Source organism: Panthera uncia, chromosome E1 (assembly GCF_023721935.1).
Source record: "Panthera uncia isolate 11264 chromosome E1, Puncia_PCG_1.0, whole genome shotgun sequence".
NCBI lineage: Eukaryota > Metazoa > Chordata > Mammalia > Carnivora > Felidae > Panthera > Panthera uncia.
The window spans coordinates 13,626,832-13,642,672 of NC_064814.1; the positions used below are offsets into that span (position 1 = coordinate 13,626,832).

Genomic DNA, 15,841 nt, shown 5'->3' on the forward strand with positions numbered 1-15,841 from the left:
CTTGAAAATCATATTTATTTTCTAATATTTGTATATTAAAGTTTGTCATATCATTTAATCTTTTATATGTTACAAATTTTATTTTATTTTTGTTTCATCTGTCTTTTCGGGGTAAAAATCTGTTAAAATGCCCTACGATATATGTAGATTTCAGTCTTCCCTTGTATTTCTGCCTTAAGTATTTTGAGGCTCTGTTTGTTAGATTCATGTGAATGCTAGGTTTTACCTAGTTCTTAGTGAATTGTTTATCATCAAGCAATGATACCTATATTCCTAATAATTCTTTTATCTCTTAAGATCTGTTTTGTGTGCCTGGGTGGCTCAGTCAGTTAAGCGTCCAACTTCGGCTCAGGTCATGATCTTGGAATTTGTCGATTGGAGCCCCACATGGGGCTCTGTGCTAACAGCTCAGAGCCTGAAACCTGCTTTAGATTCTGTGTCTCCTTGTCTCTCTAACCCTACCCCGTACCCCACTCTCTCTCTCTCTCTCTCTCTCTCTCTCTCTCTGTCTCTCACAAAAATAAACATTAAATATGTGTGTGTGTGTGTGTGTGTGTTAACAGATTTTAATATTGCTGTGTCAGTTTTCTTTCTTCATGTTGCCGGACATTGAGAGGCAGCACAGAGCCGTGTTAAGAGCATGGCCTCTGGGGCGCCTGGGTGGCTCAGTTGGTTAAGCGTCCGACTTCAGCTCAGGTCACGATCTCACCCTCCATGAGTTCAAGCCCAGAGTCGGGCTCTGGGCTGATGGCTCAGAGCCTGGAGCCTGCTTCCGATTCTGTGTCTCCCTCTCTCTCTGACCCTCCCCTGTTCATGCTCTGTCTCTCTCTGTCTCAAAAATAAATAAACGTTAAAAAAAATTAAAAAAAAAAAAAAAAGAGCATGGCCTCTCTAGTCAAACTGCCTGGGTTCAAATCCCAGCCCTAACACTTTCTGGCTGTGTGACCTCAAGCAAGTTATAACCTCAGTGTTCCCATGTACAAAACGGGCATTGTTAACTACTCACCTCACCTTAATTTAGGAGGATTAAAGTAATTACTATTTTTAAGGCACTTTGGGGGCCCCTGGGTTGAGGGTCAGACTCTTGGCTTCCGCTTAGTTCACGATCTCACAGTTCACAGGAGTGGCCCCATCACACAGTCAGGCTCTGTGCAGACAGTATGAGCCTGCTTGAGATTCTGTCTCTCCCCTTCTCTCTCTGCCTCTCCCCTGCCCGTGCTTGTGCACTCTCTCTCTCTCAAAATAAATAAATAAATTTTAAAGCACTTGAATATCATGGTAGAAGAGCTACCTATGTATTTATAAAATAGAGTAATTAAATATATCTGCATTCCTTTTCTGTGTCATCATTTTATAGGCATTCCTCTGATAAACACCATATATAACTGGTAGATACTGCAGTGCTGCAGTAGATATTACGTAAGTCCTAGTACATATGTGTGAGTATGTGTGTCTGTAGAGTAACTCCTAAAAATGAGATTGCCAGGTGGAAAGATGTACATCTGTAATTGTGCTAGGGAGGGCCAAATTGCCTTACATGGGAGGCTGGTACAGCCCCAATGCAAGGAAGCTTGGCACTATCTAGCAAAATTGATCTTTGCCAGTCTGTTAAATGAAAAATGGCATTTCAGTGTAGATTTCATTTGCATTTCCCTTATTTTAAGTGAGATTGAGCATATTGGAATGCTCTTTGTATTTATTTTCCTATGAATGTTCCCTTCCCCATTTTCAATTGGGTGGTTGTTCTTTTCTAGATCTATTTATGCAAGTGTTTTAGATATTGGGAGGTCCTTGTTCTATGATGAGCTGAATTTTTTTTTTTTTTCACTTTAAGCACTTTCCTTCAGGAATCGAAAAATGCTGAGAAAGAAGATTTTGAAGTACTATCTCAAAATATTTTCTGCCAGATAGTAAAAGGTACCTTTTTCTGGTCACTGACTTTGCATTAAATGCATGTTTAATATTCAAAACCTCACTCTGGGGGTGGCTGGGTGGCTCAGTGGGACTCTTGATTTGGGCTCAGGTCATGATCCCACAATTTGGGAGATCGAGCCCCATGTCAGGCTCTGTGCTGACAGCATGGAGCCTGCTTGGGATTTTCTATCTCCCTCTCTCTGTCCCTCCTCTGCTCACGTGTGTACACTTTCTCTCTCTCTCTGTCTCAAAATAATAAACTTAAAAAAAATTAAAACCTCATTTTCTGTTAGATAATGTTATCTTCCTTTTAGAAATGAAAAAGCTAAAGATCAGAGAGATTCAGTCATTCAATTCGTGCAACAAATATTTAGTAAGCACCCACCAGGTTCTTCATTTTGGGCAAAGAGCAGTGAGGGAAACAGGAAAGGCCCTTCACTTTATTGTCTTGCATTCTGGCTGGGGAAATATAGACAACAAACCGGTAAACAGATAAGATACTTTCTGAGAGTGTTAAGTGCTGTGAACAAAATAAGCCAAAGTGGCACACCCGGCAAGGAATGGGGGAGCTGCTGTTAGGTTGGATGGTCTCCGCAGTCCCATATGAAAAAGTGAGATTCAATCTGATGCCTAGAAGGAAAAAGAAGAAATGGGAAATGGAGCTGTTAGTGCAAAGGCCCTAAGGCAGCAACAAGTTTGGCTCATTCAAGACACTGGGAAGTTTGGGGGGGCCTGGGTGGCTCAGTGGGTTAAGCAGCTGACCTTGGCTCAGGTCACGATCTCCCGATTCACAGGTTCGAGCCCTGCGTCGGGCTCTGTGCTGACAGCTCGGAGCCTGGAGCCTGCTGGGAATTCTGTGTCTCCCTCTCTCTCTGCCCCTCCCCTGCTCACGCTTAGTCTCTCTCTGTCTCTCACAAAAATAAACATTAAGAAAAAATTTTTTTAAAAGACACAGGTAAGTTTGGTCAGGGGAGCAAAGAGGGAAAGCCGCTGGGTGGGTTTGAAAGGGAGGGTAGTTTGACTGGTGTTATTTGTCAGTCAGGATAAGCTAGGTTCGCAGTTCTGAAATTGGTTCGCTTTGGTTTCAGCCCCCTATTTTCTTTTTTAAAAATTGAGGATTCCAAATAGCTTTTTTTATGCATTTATCAGTTGTCTGTTGCTGTGTCACCCCAAAATATGACTTAAAACAACACAGGCACTGATTTTCTCTGGGTTGTCTGTGGGCCTGGAACCTGGGAGCAGCTTGGTTGGGCTTTTCTGACTTGGGATCGCTTGTGGGGTTGCAGTCGTCGAAAGCTTAGCTAAGGCTGAAGAATCCATCTTGCGAGATGGCTCCATCACAGTAGGGGGTGCTGCTGTTCGCAGGAAGCCTCCATTCCTCTGTCTCCACAAGAGCCTCTCCACAGCATACTTGAGTGTTCTCAGGCCATGATTGCTGGCTTCCCTCACAGCAGGTGATCTAAGAAACAGCAATGTGGATGTTGAAATACTTTTTATGACCCCGTCTCAGAAGTTGCACATCATTATTTCCTCTAATGGTAACTCACCCTGTTTGCTGTGGTCACGACTACCAGGAATTGAATATCCTTACAGGCCATCTGGGGAGACTGGCCACCACAATGTTGTAGAGGCCGTTTTTAGGCAACAGGCTTGAACGATGGAAACCTGAGTAAGGTAGAAGAGCCCAGGGTGACCCCAGCGCTCTGGCTGAATACAGAGAGGCCCAGCAGGCTACCCACCTCAAAATATCCATAGGCCCTAACTAACCAATGGGCTATTTACAAGCAGGCACAGTTACCAAAAAAGGGAAAATTCCACAGGTCTTCATACCTCTTCACCTTCTCTCTTTAAAAACCGCCTCCAGCCACTGCCTCGTTACCAACAGCCTCTCCTCTGCTGTCTTGCCCACCGCTCCCTTGTAGTGTATTTAATAAATTGTCTCCTTTGTTCTGCCTAGGGTGAATCCTTCCACTGCCTGTGCCCCCGGCCCTCGCCCCTATCCAATTGAGAGAGACACCACAAATGGGGGTATTTTTCAATTTAAATTTATAAATCGGGATGGTTCAGTCAGCTAAGTGTCCCACTTCAACTCAGTTCATGATCTCGTAGTTTGTCAGTTGCGAGCCCCGTGTCCTGTCAGCCTCTCCACTATCAGCTCAGAGCCCGCTTTGGATCCCTGTCTCCCTCACTCTTTGCCCTTCCCAGCCTGTGCTCTCTCACTGTCTCTCTGTCTCTGTCTCTCTCTCTCTCTCTCAAAAATAAATAAACATTAAAAATTTTAATTTATACATAGAAAGATTTTATATATTTGAATATATATTTAGAAAATAAAATCTGTGATATTTACCACATTAGAAATTAAAGTTTAAAAATGTTGTTGATTGGGGCACCTGGGTGGCTCAGCGGGTTCAACTTCAGCTCAGGTCATGATCTCACGGTTCCCCAGTTCAAGCTCCGCGTTGGGCTCTGTGCTAACAGCTCAGGGCCTGGATTCTGTTTCAGATTGTGTGGATCTGACCTTATCTCTGACCCTCCCCCACTCACGCTCTAGTTCTCTCTCAAAAAAAATTTAAAAAATTAAAATTAAAAAAATAAAAATACTCTTCATTTAGGGGCATCTGGGTGGCTCAGTCAGTTAAGTGTCCAACTCTAGATTTCAGCTCAGGTCATGATCTCATGGTTTGGGAGTTCGAGCTCTGCGTTGGGCTTATGCTGGCAGTGTGGAGCCTGCTTGGAATTCATTCTCTCTCTCTCTGTCTCTCCCTCCCTCCCTCCCTGTCTCCTCCTCTCCACTCCTCACGTTCTCTCTCTTTCTCTCAGTAAGGAAAAACTTTAAAAATATATTGTTCATTTAAGAATAAGTCCATTATGTGTTAACTTAAATAATGCACTTTTAATGAAAAAATATTTTCCGAAACAAAAATAATTAGAAGAATGGCATTGTTTCTAATATTTTAAACAGAAGAGTGTTAGATTCTTACTTTTGCTTCTGCATACTCCACTAAACATTCATGAGAGAATGAAAATGAAAAATGGAAAATAATGTTTCTGTGTTATTACCAAAATAGTTTTGACTTCATGGAACCTTCTGAAAGGACTGTGCTACACTTTGGGAACCTTGGACTTGATTATGATATAGTAACAAATGATACCAAAATCTCAGTAGCTTAAAATAATAAAGGTTTATTTCTTGCTTATGCTACAAATCTATTTGGGGTTGCCCCTGGTTCTGTTCCCTGTCATCTTTACTCAAGAACTCAAGCTGACAAGTCAGCTTCTAGCTAGGACATTGCCTGACATTGTGATGGGATAAAAGAACTTGGTAAATGATCCTGTCTCTTAAAACTTGTGCTTGAGGGGGCACCTGGGTGGCTCAGTCGGTTAAGCGGCCGACTTCGGCTCAGGTCATGATCTCACGGTCCGTGAGTTCAAGCCCCGCGTCGGGCTCTGTGCTGACAGCTCAGAGCCTGGAGCCCATTTCAGATTCTGTGTCTCCCTCTCTCTGACCCTCCCCTGTTCGTGCTCTGTCTCTCCCTGTCTCAAAAATAAATAAAAACATTAAAAAAAATTGTAAAACTTGTGCTTGAAAGTGATGTCATTTTTTTTCTTTTTTCATCAGCCAAAGCGAGTCACATGGCCAAGCTTTAGTTCATCAGAGCTGTTATGTATAGTCTAGTGTAGGGAGGGGCCCCACTGGAAGGGATAAAAGTGTGTATATATAAATAATATAGTGCTTAAAGAATGGATAATTTGGGGTGGATGTTGGAAGCTACTCGAGTAAAAGTAGTGTTGGGGTGCCTGGCTGGCTTAGTCAGTAGAGCATGCAACTCTTGATCCAGAATCATGAGTTTGAGCCCCACATTGGGGATAGAGTTTACTTAAAAAAAAAAAAAGAAGAAGAAGAAGTAGAAGTTGTGTTAAAAATTGACACAGTGCTTCGGGCAAGAAGGTATGGTGGCTTGAACTAAAATGGTAGAGGTGGTCTGGTGCAAGATGTACTTTGGAGTTGGTAGAATTTGTTTCTAGAGTGGGAGTGGGGATAAGCTGAAGTAGGATAACCTCCAGGTTTTTGTCTTGAACAACTGAGTGGATTATGTGACATTTACTGAGATGGAGAAGAGTACCTGGGGTTTTTTGAAGGGTGGGACAGTGAAAGAAATGTTCTGTTTTGAATGTGTTGAGCCGGAGGTGTCCATGAGACATACAAGCAGAAATGTCCAGTATCCACTTGAATATAGAAGTCTGGAGATCAAGGGAGAGATCCGAACCAGATGTACAAGTTCTGCAGGCATTAGCACAGAACTGATTGTAAAGCCACGGAGTTGAATGAGGTCTCCTGGGAAGAAAGTGCTAATATGGAAGAGAACAGGACTAAGGGCTAAAGCCTTGGCATGCTGCAACATTATAGGTGGAACAATGGCTTCAGATTCAGCAAAGGAGATTGTGGAGCCATTAAGGGAAGGTGCAGGCTGGTAGAAATAGGAGCAACATGAAGAAACTGGCTCAGGAAGGAGGGAATAGTCTCCTTTAATGTTCTAGAAGTTGGATCAGTTGAGTACAGCAAAGTGACCATAGGATTTGGGAACGTGGAAGTTACAGTTGACCTAGACAAGTACAGTTTTAGTGGAGAGGTGAGGATCACGCTAATTACATGAGTTGAACAAATGAGGAGACACCTCTTTTGAGAATTTTTTTTGTTGGGTGGGTAAGTGGAGAAAAGGGAGGGAAAGAAAGATGTGAAGATGAAATGATGTGTATGTGAAATTTTTTTGTACATGCTCCGTGATAGGCCTATTTTGTTATTATCGAACTCCTAGGAATTTCAAACCAGCTCAGTGTGAAGAATCATGAAAACTAGGCTACCACTAGTCCTCAACTTCCTGTCTGTTAAGGCGCAGAGTATCTCCACCCAATGAAAAGCCAAGAAATGAAGGGAAGGGACGGATGGTGAACGCCGGCCGGAATAGGAAGGGAGAAGGGAGGTTTTGCTGAGGTTAACGTTGACCTCGCAGGGCCACCGTAGGGCAGACCCTCGCAGCTATTACGCTGTATTAGGGGCGGGGCCGACAGGAAATTTAAACCCGAGCCGCGGCCCGGGGCGCCTGGAGACTGGTCGCGTACTTGCGGGGAGGCCACGGCCACTCGGTCGTTTGAAAAAGCTCATGGAGCCCGCGAATACACTACGGAGACCTTGAGGAGGGAGCCAGGAAAGGGTACGGATGCCGGGAAGGGGAAGATGGGGTAAGAAGGAAGGTGGAAGGAAGGGGTTAAACGAGTGTAGAGAGGATAAGAGATCGGGAAGGTGCACAGGAATTGGGGAGCTGATAGGGGCAGAAGCTGAGGAGCGTAGAGGGGCCGAGAAGAAGGGCTTACTGGCGTTGAGGAGGTAGAGGTCTAAAGGTGGCAAGGGACTGAGGGGACAAGAGCCTGGAGGGAAGCACGGGGATTGAAATACAAAAGGGGTGGCCAAGAGGCCATGGGAGTGAAGGCGCAGAGTTCTAGAGGGGGCGGCGGGATTGAAGGACAAGAGGCACGGGAGGTGAGATGGGATATGGATTGTGATGGAGTTCAGTCTTCCTTTCCCCACCCCACCCCCCTCCCCGGGAGCCGCGCTGGGGGGTTTGCAAGGATTGGGAGGCCGGGGGTGGGGGTTGGGGGAGAGGGTAGTAGAAGGTCGAAGGCTAATGAAGGTGGTTCTGATGCTGTTTTGTCCTTTCTCAGGTGACGGCAAATTCTCAGAGCTGCAGAGCTCTATGGCTGAGAGTAGGCTCCGGGCTCCTATCGTAGGTAGGTAACAGGTCAGAACTAGGGATGCGAGGTCGAAGTTGGTACTCCTGCACCAAGTCTTTTGGGATGAAAATCATGGTCGAGAATTGTTAGCGCTATTGAGGTTTCCTAATTACTTAGTGGCTTTGAGTGTGTGTATATGGAGGGATGGCATGAATCACTTAGGAATTCATGGTAAAGGTCAAATAAGAGCTTTCAGTCTGATATTACTAACAAGAGTAGCAGATGGAGAGTCAGGATAGAGTACCTTATTAAGCTCATATTCATGGTTATTTTTACCATAAACCCACCGAAATAGACAAGTATTGCAGCCATACTCACTTCCGTCACTTCCCTCCCCTCCCCTAGTTCCTTCTAGTTTTAGTTCTGGATTGTTAGAGATACAAGCTTTGGTTGCCTTTGAAACAGCAATACACTTTACTAAGTTATTTACTCTTTGTTTGCTGGAGGACTTGCTCCAAGAGTGTTTTCAAAAGGGGGCTTTATGTGATAAACTTTCTGAAGCTTGTATGCCTGAGAATATCTTGATTTCTTCTTTGTGTTAAATTCTTGAGTCAAAGTTTTTTTCCTTCAGTATTTTCTTCCTGCAAAAAGTGGATGTTGTTGGGGTGCCCAGGTGGCTCAGCAGGTTAAGCACCCTACTTCAGCTCATGTCATGATCTCACCGTTTGTGAGTTCCAGCCCCACATGGGGCTCTCTGCTGCCAGCGCACAGCCTCTTTCAGATCTTTTCTCCCTCTCTCTCTCTCTCTGCCCCACTTGCACGCATTCTCTCTCTCTCTCAAAAAAAAAAAAAAAAAAAGGTGTTGTTGATAATTGATGTAGGTCTGATTCTTGTTTCTTTGTAAGTGATCTGCTTTTTTCTTTTTTTTTTTTTTTTAATGTTTATTTTTTATTTTTGAGAGAGAGAATCCCAAGCAGGCTCTGCATTGTCAGCACAGAGCCCAACGTGGGACTTGAACTCATGAACCCGAGATCATGACCTAAGCCAAAATCGAGAGTCAGATGCTTAACCAGCTGAGCCACCCAGGTGCCCCCTTGGCCTACTTTTTTTCATTAGAAGATTTTAGATGATTATCTTCATATTTGTTCTTAAAATTCACTGTAATATGACTATGAAATTTGAAGGGTTTTAAAAAATTTTTATTATAGTTTTATGGTTTCATAATTTTAAGAGGCTAGGTCTATGTCTATGTCTCTGCCTCTCACACACCCGCCCCCGCCTCCTGTTTCCTACTCTCTAGAGTGCCATTGTTTACTAATATTTACCTACTTATTTCTAAATAGCATGCCCATACTGCCTTTGTTTTCTTTTTTAATATTAAAAAATTTTTTTTCTTAATCTTTATTTATTTTTGAGAGAGAGACAGAGTGTGAGCAGGGGAGAAACAGAGAGAGAGGGAGACACGGAATCCAAAGCAGGCTCCAGGCTCCAAGCTGTCAGCGCAGAGCCTGATGCGGGGCTCGAACCCACGAACTGTAAGAGCATGACCTGAGCCGAAGTCAGACGCTTAACCGACTGAGCCATCCACGCGCCCTTTAAGATTTTATTTTTAAGTAATCTCTACACACAACATGGGGCTTGAACTCACAACCCCAAAATCAAGAGTTGAATGCTCTTCCAACCCAACCAGCCAGGTGCCCCTGCTTTTGTTGTTTTTAACTTAAATTATATCTGTTGACTTCCTAGTATGGAAAATAAAGATTTTTTTTCTGTCTCCCCACTTAGCACACACAAACACACACATTTTCCTCCTTTCCTCCTCCTAGTGCATATGTAGTCATCTTTGATTGGTCATTTATTTATTTGCAGTATCGTGATTATGGTTATTCACAGATGACCCATGTAGTAAACTAGGAAATATGCTTCATTTTCTGCTTTTTTTTTTTTTTAATGTATGTTTATTTTTGAGAGAGAGACAGAACAGGGGAGAGACAGAGAGAGAGGAGAGAGACACAGAATCCAGAGCAGGCTGGTTCCAGGCTCTGAGCAGTCAGCACAGAGCCTGACGTGGGGCCTCAAACCCACCAACCGTGAGATTATGACCTGAGCCGAAGTTGGACGCTTAACTGAGCCCCAATATGCTTCATTTTCTTTTTTTTTTTTTTTTTTTTTAATTTTTTTAACGTTTATTTATTTTTGAGACAGAGAGAGACAGAGCATGAACGGGGGAGGGGCAGAGAGAGAGGGAGACACAGAATCGGAAGCAGGCTCCAGGCTCTGAGCCATCAGCCCAGGGCCCGACGCGGGGCTCGAACTCACGGACCGCGAGATCGTGACCTGAGCTGAAGTCGGACGCTTAACCGACTGAGCCACCCAGGCACCCCAATATGCTTCATTTTCCATGTATGATCCCTAATTCATGTTCAGACTTTTACCAGAAGTATAAGCCTTCCCTCAGTATTTTCACGCTCATCTGAGAATCCATCAGTTTCTTCTTTGTCTGGAGAACATACCTTCTGAAACCATTTATCTTAGTACTTTAGTCTGGTCCAGCTGAGCGCTGTTGCGCTGATTTCATTCTAGAAACTCCCTTCATTGTTCTGGGGATTTCCCTTTGTTTTTCCTGTGTAGGATCCCCTCTATCATAAATTCCTATGTTTTTCTCTCTACATTTACTTCCTCATCTTGATAGAGTACCCCTTCTAGTATAGCTTCCTGAGAAAGGGTACTAGACAAATTTTTCAAAACCTGCAAGTCTTACAGTTCTTTATGTTAACTTATATTTGAATGATAGTTCAGCTGGTTAAATAGTTCTAGGCTGCAAATAATTTTTTCCCCAGAATTTTGAAGACATATTCCACTTTTTTCTTTTAAGTGTACAATCTTTTTGTTTTGTTTAATTTTTTATTTTGGAGGGGGAGGGGCAGAGGAAGAGGGAGAGAGAGAATCTTTTTTTTTTTTTTTTAACGTTTTTTATTTATTTTTGAGAGAGAGAGAGACAGAGTGTGAGCAGGGGATGGGCAGAGAGAAGGAGACACAGAATCGGGAGCAGCTCCAGGCTCTGAGCTGTCAGCACAGAGCCCAAGTGGGGTTTGAACTCACAAACTGTGAGATCATGACCTGAGCCGAAGTCGGACATGGACGTTTAACTGACTGAGCCACCTAGGCGCCCCGTGGAGGGAATCTTAAGCAGGCTCCACACCCAGCTTGGAGCCCAACTCGAGGCTCAGTCTCATGACCATGAGATCATGACCTCATCCAAAATCAGAGTCAGACGCTTCACTGACTGAGCCACCCAGGTGCCCTGTTGTAATTTTTAATTCCAGTATAATTTACGTGCAGTATTCTTTTGTTTCATATGTACAATATAGTGATTCAGCCACGTTCCACTTGTAGTTTGTAGTGTGGGGTGAAGTCTGATTCTGTGAATATTTCTACCTTCCTCCTGACACAACAAAGGCCTAGACTGGTCTGTCTCTGAACCATCCCTGTCCCCGTCTATAGCATTATTGCCATCTAGCAGCAATATGATTATTGTGTGTCTTTTTTACTTCCAAAGTAGTCATTATTATCATTATTGTTTTATACAGTGATTGTTTAGAGTTATACATATTTTTGGCAAATTTTTGGCATTTCAGTCCTTCCTTGTGGGTCTAGCTTCCTTCATCCCAAAGTACACCTCTGCGAAGTCCTTCAGTAAGAAGTGGTTGGGGAATAAATGGATTTTCTTTGTTTGAAAAATGTCTTTATTTCGCCCTCATTCTTGAATAATTGCCCAGTCAGATATAAATTCTAAGTTGACATTTATTTTCTCCCAGCATTTTAAATACTTATTTTAGTGAAATAAAACATTTAATAATTTAATTATTTTATGGTCTACAGTGACCCTAAAAGCTTCTATTCGAAGCTGTTGGGGATCTAATTTTGCTCTTTATTTCTGCTGATTCTTACCAACAGTGGTTTGTTTCCTTCATGTGTTTTATAATGTTGGAGGGTGAGTTAATGTTTGATGATGCTTTATATGAGGAAATTTTGGGAACCCTGAGCTAAACTGTGCCTCTAGAATTGATTTGCATTTAGTTACTTGAAAGTATGCCAAAGGTGTTAGGAGCTGGGATTACTTTTTATGTTAATTTCTCTGTTTGATGGTGATGGTAGTGGATTCTTAGACCACCTAAGTAATGTGAATTTGAATTCCAAATTCTTGGAAGGCCTATGGTTATGAATTCTCAGAGAAGACATTTTTCTTGCAGAGCCAGGCTAAGAAAGTATTCCTTTTAAAAGGTCTCTTGGGGGGCGCCTGGGGGGCGCAGTCGGTTAAGCGTCCGACTTCAGCCAGGTCACGATCTCGCGGTCCGTGAGTTCGAGTCCCGCGTCAGGCTCTGGGCTGATGGCTCGGAGCCTGGAGCCTGTTTCCGATTCTGTGTCTCCCTCTCTCTCTGCCCCTCCCCCGTTCATGCTCTGTCTCTCTCTGTCCCAAAAATAAAAAAATAAAAAAATAATAAAAAAAAATAAAAAAAAAATAAAAGGTCTCTTGGTGGATGGATTATTTTCTGATTTACCTTTTCTCCTAGATTCATGTGGAATTTCTCAATTCTAACTCCTCACTCTAGGCAGGTGCAAGACCTTATCTCCTGATCTCCTGGGCGTGTCAGGCTCATCAGTCCCAAACCCTTTGCTTTTAAGCCCACAAACTCCCTCAGGGCAGTCAGCATTGGCTTTCCCCACTGTGGTTTTCAGTTTTCTCATTATTTGGGGGCATTTGTGGAATCTTACTTATTGATTTTGTGAACTTAGCAGTTAGGTGGGATTTGTATTTATATTTTAACTGGTATTTTTAGATATTTTGTATTAGAAAGGCTTTTTTTGTTTTGTTTTTAATGTTTATCTATTTTAACAGAGAGAAAGAGAGCATGTGGCGAGGAGGGGCAGAAAGAAAATCCCAAGCAGGCTGCACACTCACTGTCAATACAGAGCCAAACTCGGGACTCGATCTCAGGAACTGTGAGATCATAACCTAAGTGGAAATCAAGTCACACTTAACCCACTGAACCCCTGTATTAGGAAGGCTTTTAAATTACTGGTCTCCAGTATTACCTGAAATGAAGCCAAAATCCTGTGTTTTGTGGGGTTTTGTTTTGTTTTGTTTTTTCCTCTTTCTCCTTAATGTTCTGAAATTTCTTGACAGTGTGCCCTGATGGGGGACTTTTTTCATTCATGGAGCTGGTACTTGGTGGAAACTTTCATTCTGGAAACTCCTTTTCGTTCTGCAACATTTCTTTCTTTTTTTTTTTTTTTTTCATATTATACATTTCTAAAAAGTTTTTCTTTTTTTTTTTTTAAATGTTTATTTATTTTTAACAGAGAGAGAGAGAGAGAGACAGAGCATGAGTGGGGGAGGGGCAGAGAGAGAGGGAGACACAGAATCTGAAGCAGGCTCCAGGCTCTGAGCTGTCATCACAGAGCCCCGATGCGGGACTCGAACTCACAGACCACGAGATCATGACCTGAGCCGGAGTTCGATGCTCAACCAACTGAGCCACCCAGGCGCCCCAAAAGTTTTTCTTGTGTTTCCTTTTTTATACTTGTCTATGTGTTTATGGAACGCAATGTACTCCTTTATCTCTCTGAGGATATATAGGGTATTGTTTTTAGGTTTCTTCTGCTTTCCTGTATTGTCTCTATTTCCTCTAAGCCTTTTTTCTGTTTGGTAGTTAGATTTCTTGTTAGAAGCTTTCTTTAAATATCTGATCTTTGATTACCCATTCATATTTAAAAGTGAGGCAATGAAATGCCAATTGGAAGGGGGTTATCAGTTGGTAGATTTCATTGTAGGTAATCATGCTGGAACCTGGCAATTTTAGGAGGGGGGAGGTGTCTTTTTTTTTTTTTTTTAAAGTTTATTTTTGAGAGCGTGAGAGAGTACACAAGCAGAGGAGGTGCAGAGAGAAAGAGGGGGGACACAGAATCCGAAGTAGGTTCCAGGCTCTGAGCTGTCAGCACAGAGCCCCATGTGGGGGGAGCTCAAACTCACGAACCATGAGATCATGACCTGAGCGAAGTCAGACAGACGTGTAACTAACTGAGCCAGCCACGTGCCCCTGTCCTTTTTTTTTTTTTTTTTAAATGTTTACTTATTTATTTTGAGAGAGAGAGAGTGTGCCAGCATGGGGAGGGGCAGAGAGAGGATCCCAAGCAAGCTCCGCACTGTCAGCGCAGAACCCAACTTCAGGGCTCAGTCTCACAAACCATGAGATCATGACCTGAGCCCAGATGCTTAACCGACTGAGCCACCCAGACACCCCTTGGGGGATATCCTGTATTTCAGGCTGCTATAACAAAACATGGTAGACTGAGTGGCTTCAACACATTTATTTCTCATATTGCCAGAGGCTGGTAGTCCCAAGATCAAGATACCAGTAGATTTGTGTTCTTGGTAAGGGCTCGCTTCTAGCCTTGCACATGACTACCATCTCACTATGTGGTTCATATGACCTCTTCTTTGTGCCCTCATGGATGGAGAGAGAGAGCGCGCGCTCTGGTCTCTCTTCTTGTAAGGACACCAGTCCCCTTAGGGGAGCTACACCTCACGATCTCACCTAAACCTAACTACCTCCCAAGGGGGTCACTTCCTACTACTATCACATTGCGGGTTATAAGTGTGGTTGTCCGCATTCTGGGAGTTCATTAGGGGATGAGGTCTGCAGGTCTCACCGTTCATTATGTGGACATCCTCTTAATCTTCTGTATTTTCACTGGGACTTTATCCCTGCTCTCACCTGTGCTCAGTTGCCTCTAGTCCAGGGATTTTTCATTCTCAGCATTATTGACGTTTAGGATGAGATAATTCTGTTTGCAGGGGGTTGTCCTGTGCCTTATACAATGTTAAGCAGCATTCCTGGCTTCTATCGGCTAGAAGCATACCCCCTAACAACCAAAAATATTTCCAGACATTGTCAAATTTCCCCTGGGGGCAAAATCTCCTTCAGTGAAGAACCACTGCTGTAGATTTATTTATTTATTTATTTATAAGTGGATTCCTTGTTCAACGCGAGGCTTGAACTCACGACTCTGAGATCAAGAGTCACAAGCTCTACTGACAGCCATCTAGGCACCCCACCATTGCTGTAGTCTTCTGCCAGGGTAGGGGAAGGTTCTGGGTATCTAGCTGTTCCTTTGAAAAGCTTCCAGATAACCTCTTTTCAGCCCCCCATTTCACTCCAGCATTCTCTTCTGGTCCCTCCAGTTTCAGGGCCTTTTGGCTCCAGCTTGCTTCTCGTTGGCCTTAGATGCCACTTTCTCTGGTCTCCTGCCTGTTTTCCACTCATCCATCTGCTTTCCAGCTTCCACAGTTTAATGGCATCTCTTGTCTCTTGTCATCTTCTTGCCAGTGTCTTTGTCCATTTTTATTCCTTTTTTTTTTTTTTTTGTCATTTTTAGTAGGATTTAGGGAGAGAACAAAAGTTCTCATTTTCCTCCATATTTATTCAGAAGCCTAGACCGTTGCTTCTTCAAATGTTTTCTTCTCTCCATTCTTTTTTTCTTTCCCTTTGCAGCCCCTCTGTGATGTTGCTTACACTTCTATTTCTGTCCTCTCCATTTCTTAATTTTTCAGTTGTCTATTTCTTTATCTCCTCTCGACACTTTCTGGAAGGGTCCCTCCACCTGAGCTAGTAGGTCACACTGTGTTACAAGAATTAACTCCCATCTATTTAGAGTTTGGTTTTTTCCCTGTTAATTCTTCACTTTGAAGAAAGTTCAGACTTAGACAGAAATTTCAAAAACAGGGGGTTCCTGTATACTCCTAGCCCAGCTTCTCCCAAATACTTACATCTTATGTAACCATAGTACAATTTGAAAACTCAGGAAATTATAATATTGATAAAATATTAGTTAATCTACAAATCTTATTCAGATTCTACTAGTTGTTTCCCGGCATCTTTTTTTCTGGTTTATGATCCAATCCAGAATCACGCCCTGCTTTTAGTTGTCATATCTTCTTAGCCTCCCTTCTATTTGGGAGGAGGTCTTCTTTATTTGTTGTTCATGACCTTGGTACTTCAGAAGGACAGAATACCCCTCAATTTGAGTTTGTTCACTATGTCCCTGTGGTTGGATCTAGGTTGTGCATTTTTGACAAAGAAGTGATGTTGTGCCCTTTGTAGGATGTGGTGTCAGAAGGCACATGAGTGGCTAA

At 43.0% G+C, this 15,841-nt stretch overlaps 1 protein-coding gene and 1 long non-coding RNA gene across 3 annotated transcripts in view; both read left to right on the forward strand.

The window, feature by feature from the left end:
• The window catches only part of LOC125926639 (uncharacterized), a 21,513-nt gene extending 15,929 nt beyond the window's left edge, over positions 1–5,584 (forward strand). Inside the window, exon 3 of the long non-coding RNA XR_007459124.1 lies at positions 1,835–5,584. This is a non-coding gene — a long non-coding RNA (uncharacterized LOC125926639). The remainder of the gene's footprint in view (positions 1–1,834) is intronic.
• A 48-nt stretch (positions 5,585–5,632) lies between these two features.
• Positions 5,633–15,841, forward strand: part of DBF4B (DBF4 zinc finger B) — a 33,821-nt gene continuing 23,612 nt past the window's right edge. The window contains exons 1-2 of one of the 2 annotated variants that reach the window (XM_049636275.1): positions 5,633–7,127; positions 7,636–7,701. In XM_049636275.1, the coding sequence (XP_049492232.1) occupies positions 7,668–7,701 (34 nt within the window). In that variant the 5' untranslated portion in view covers positions 5,633–7,127; positions 7,636–7,667. Of the gene's footprint in view, positions 7,128–7,393; positions 7,702–15,841 lie in introns of those variants that run through there. The other variant, XM_049636274.1, reaches the window with a different exon arrangement.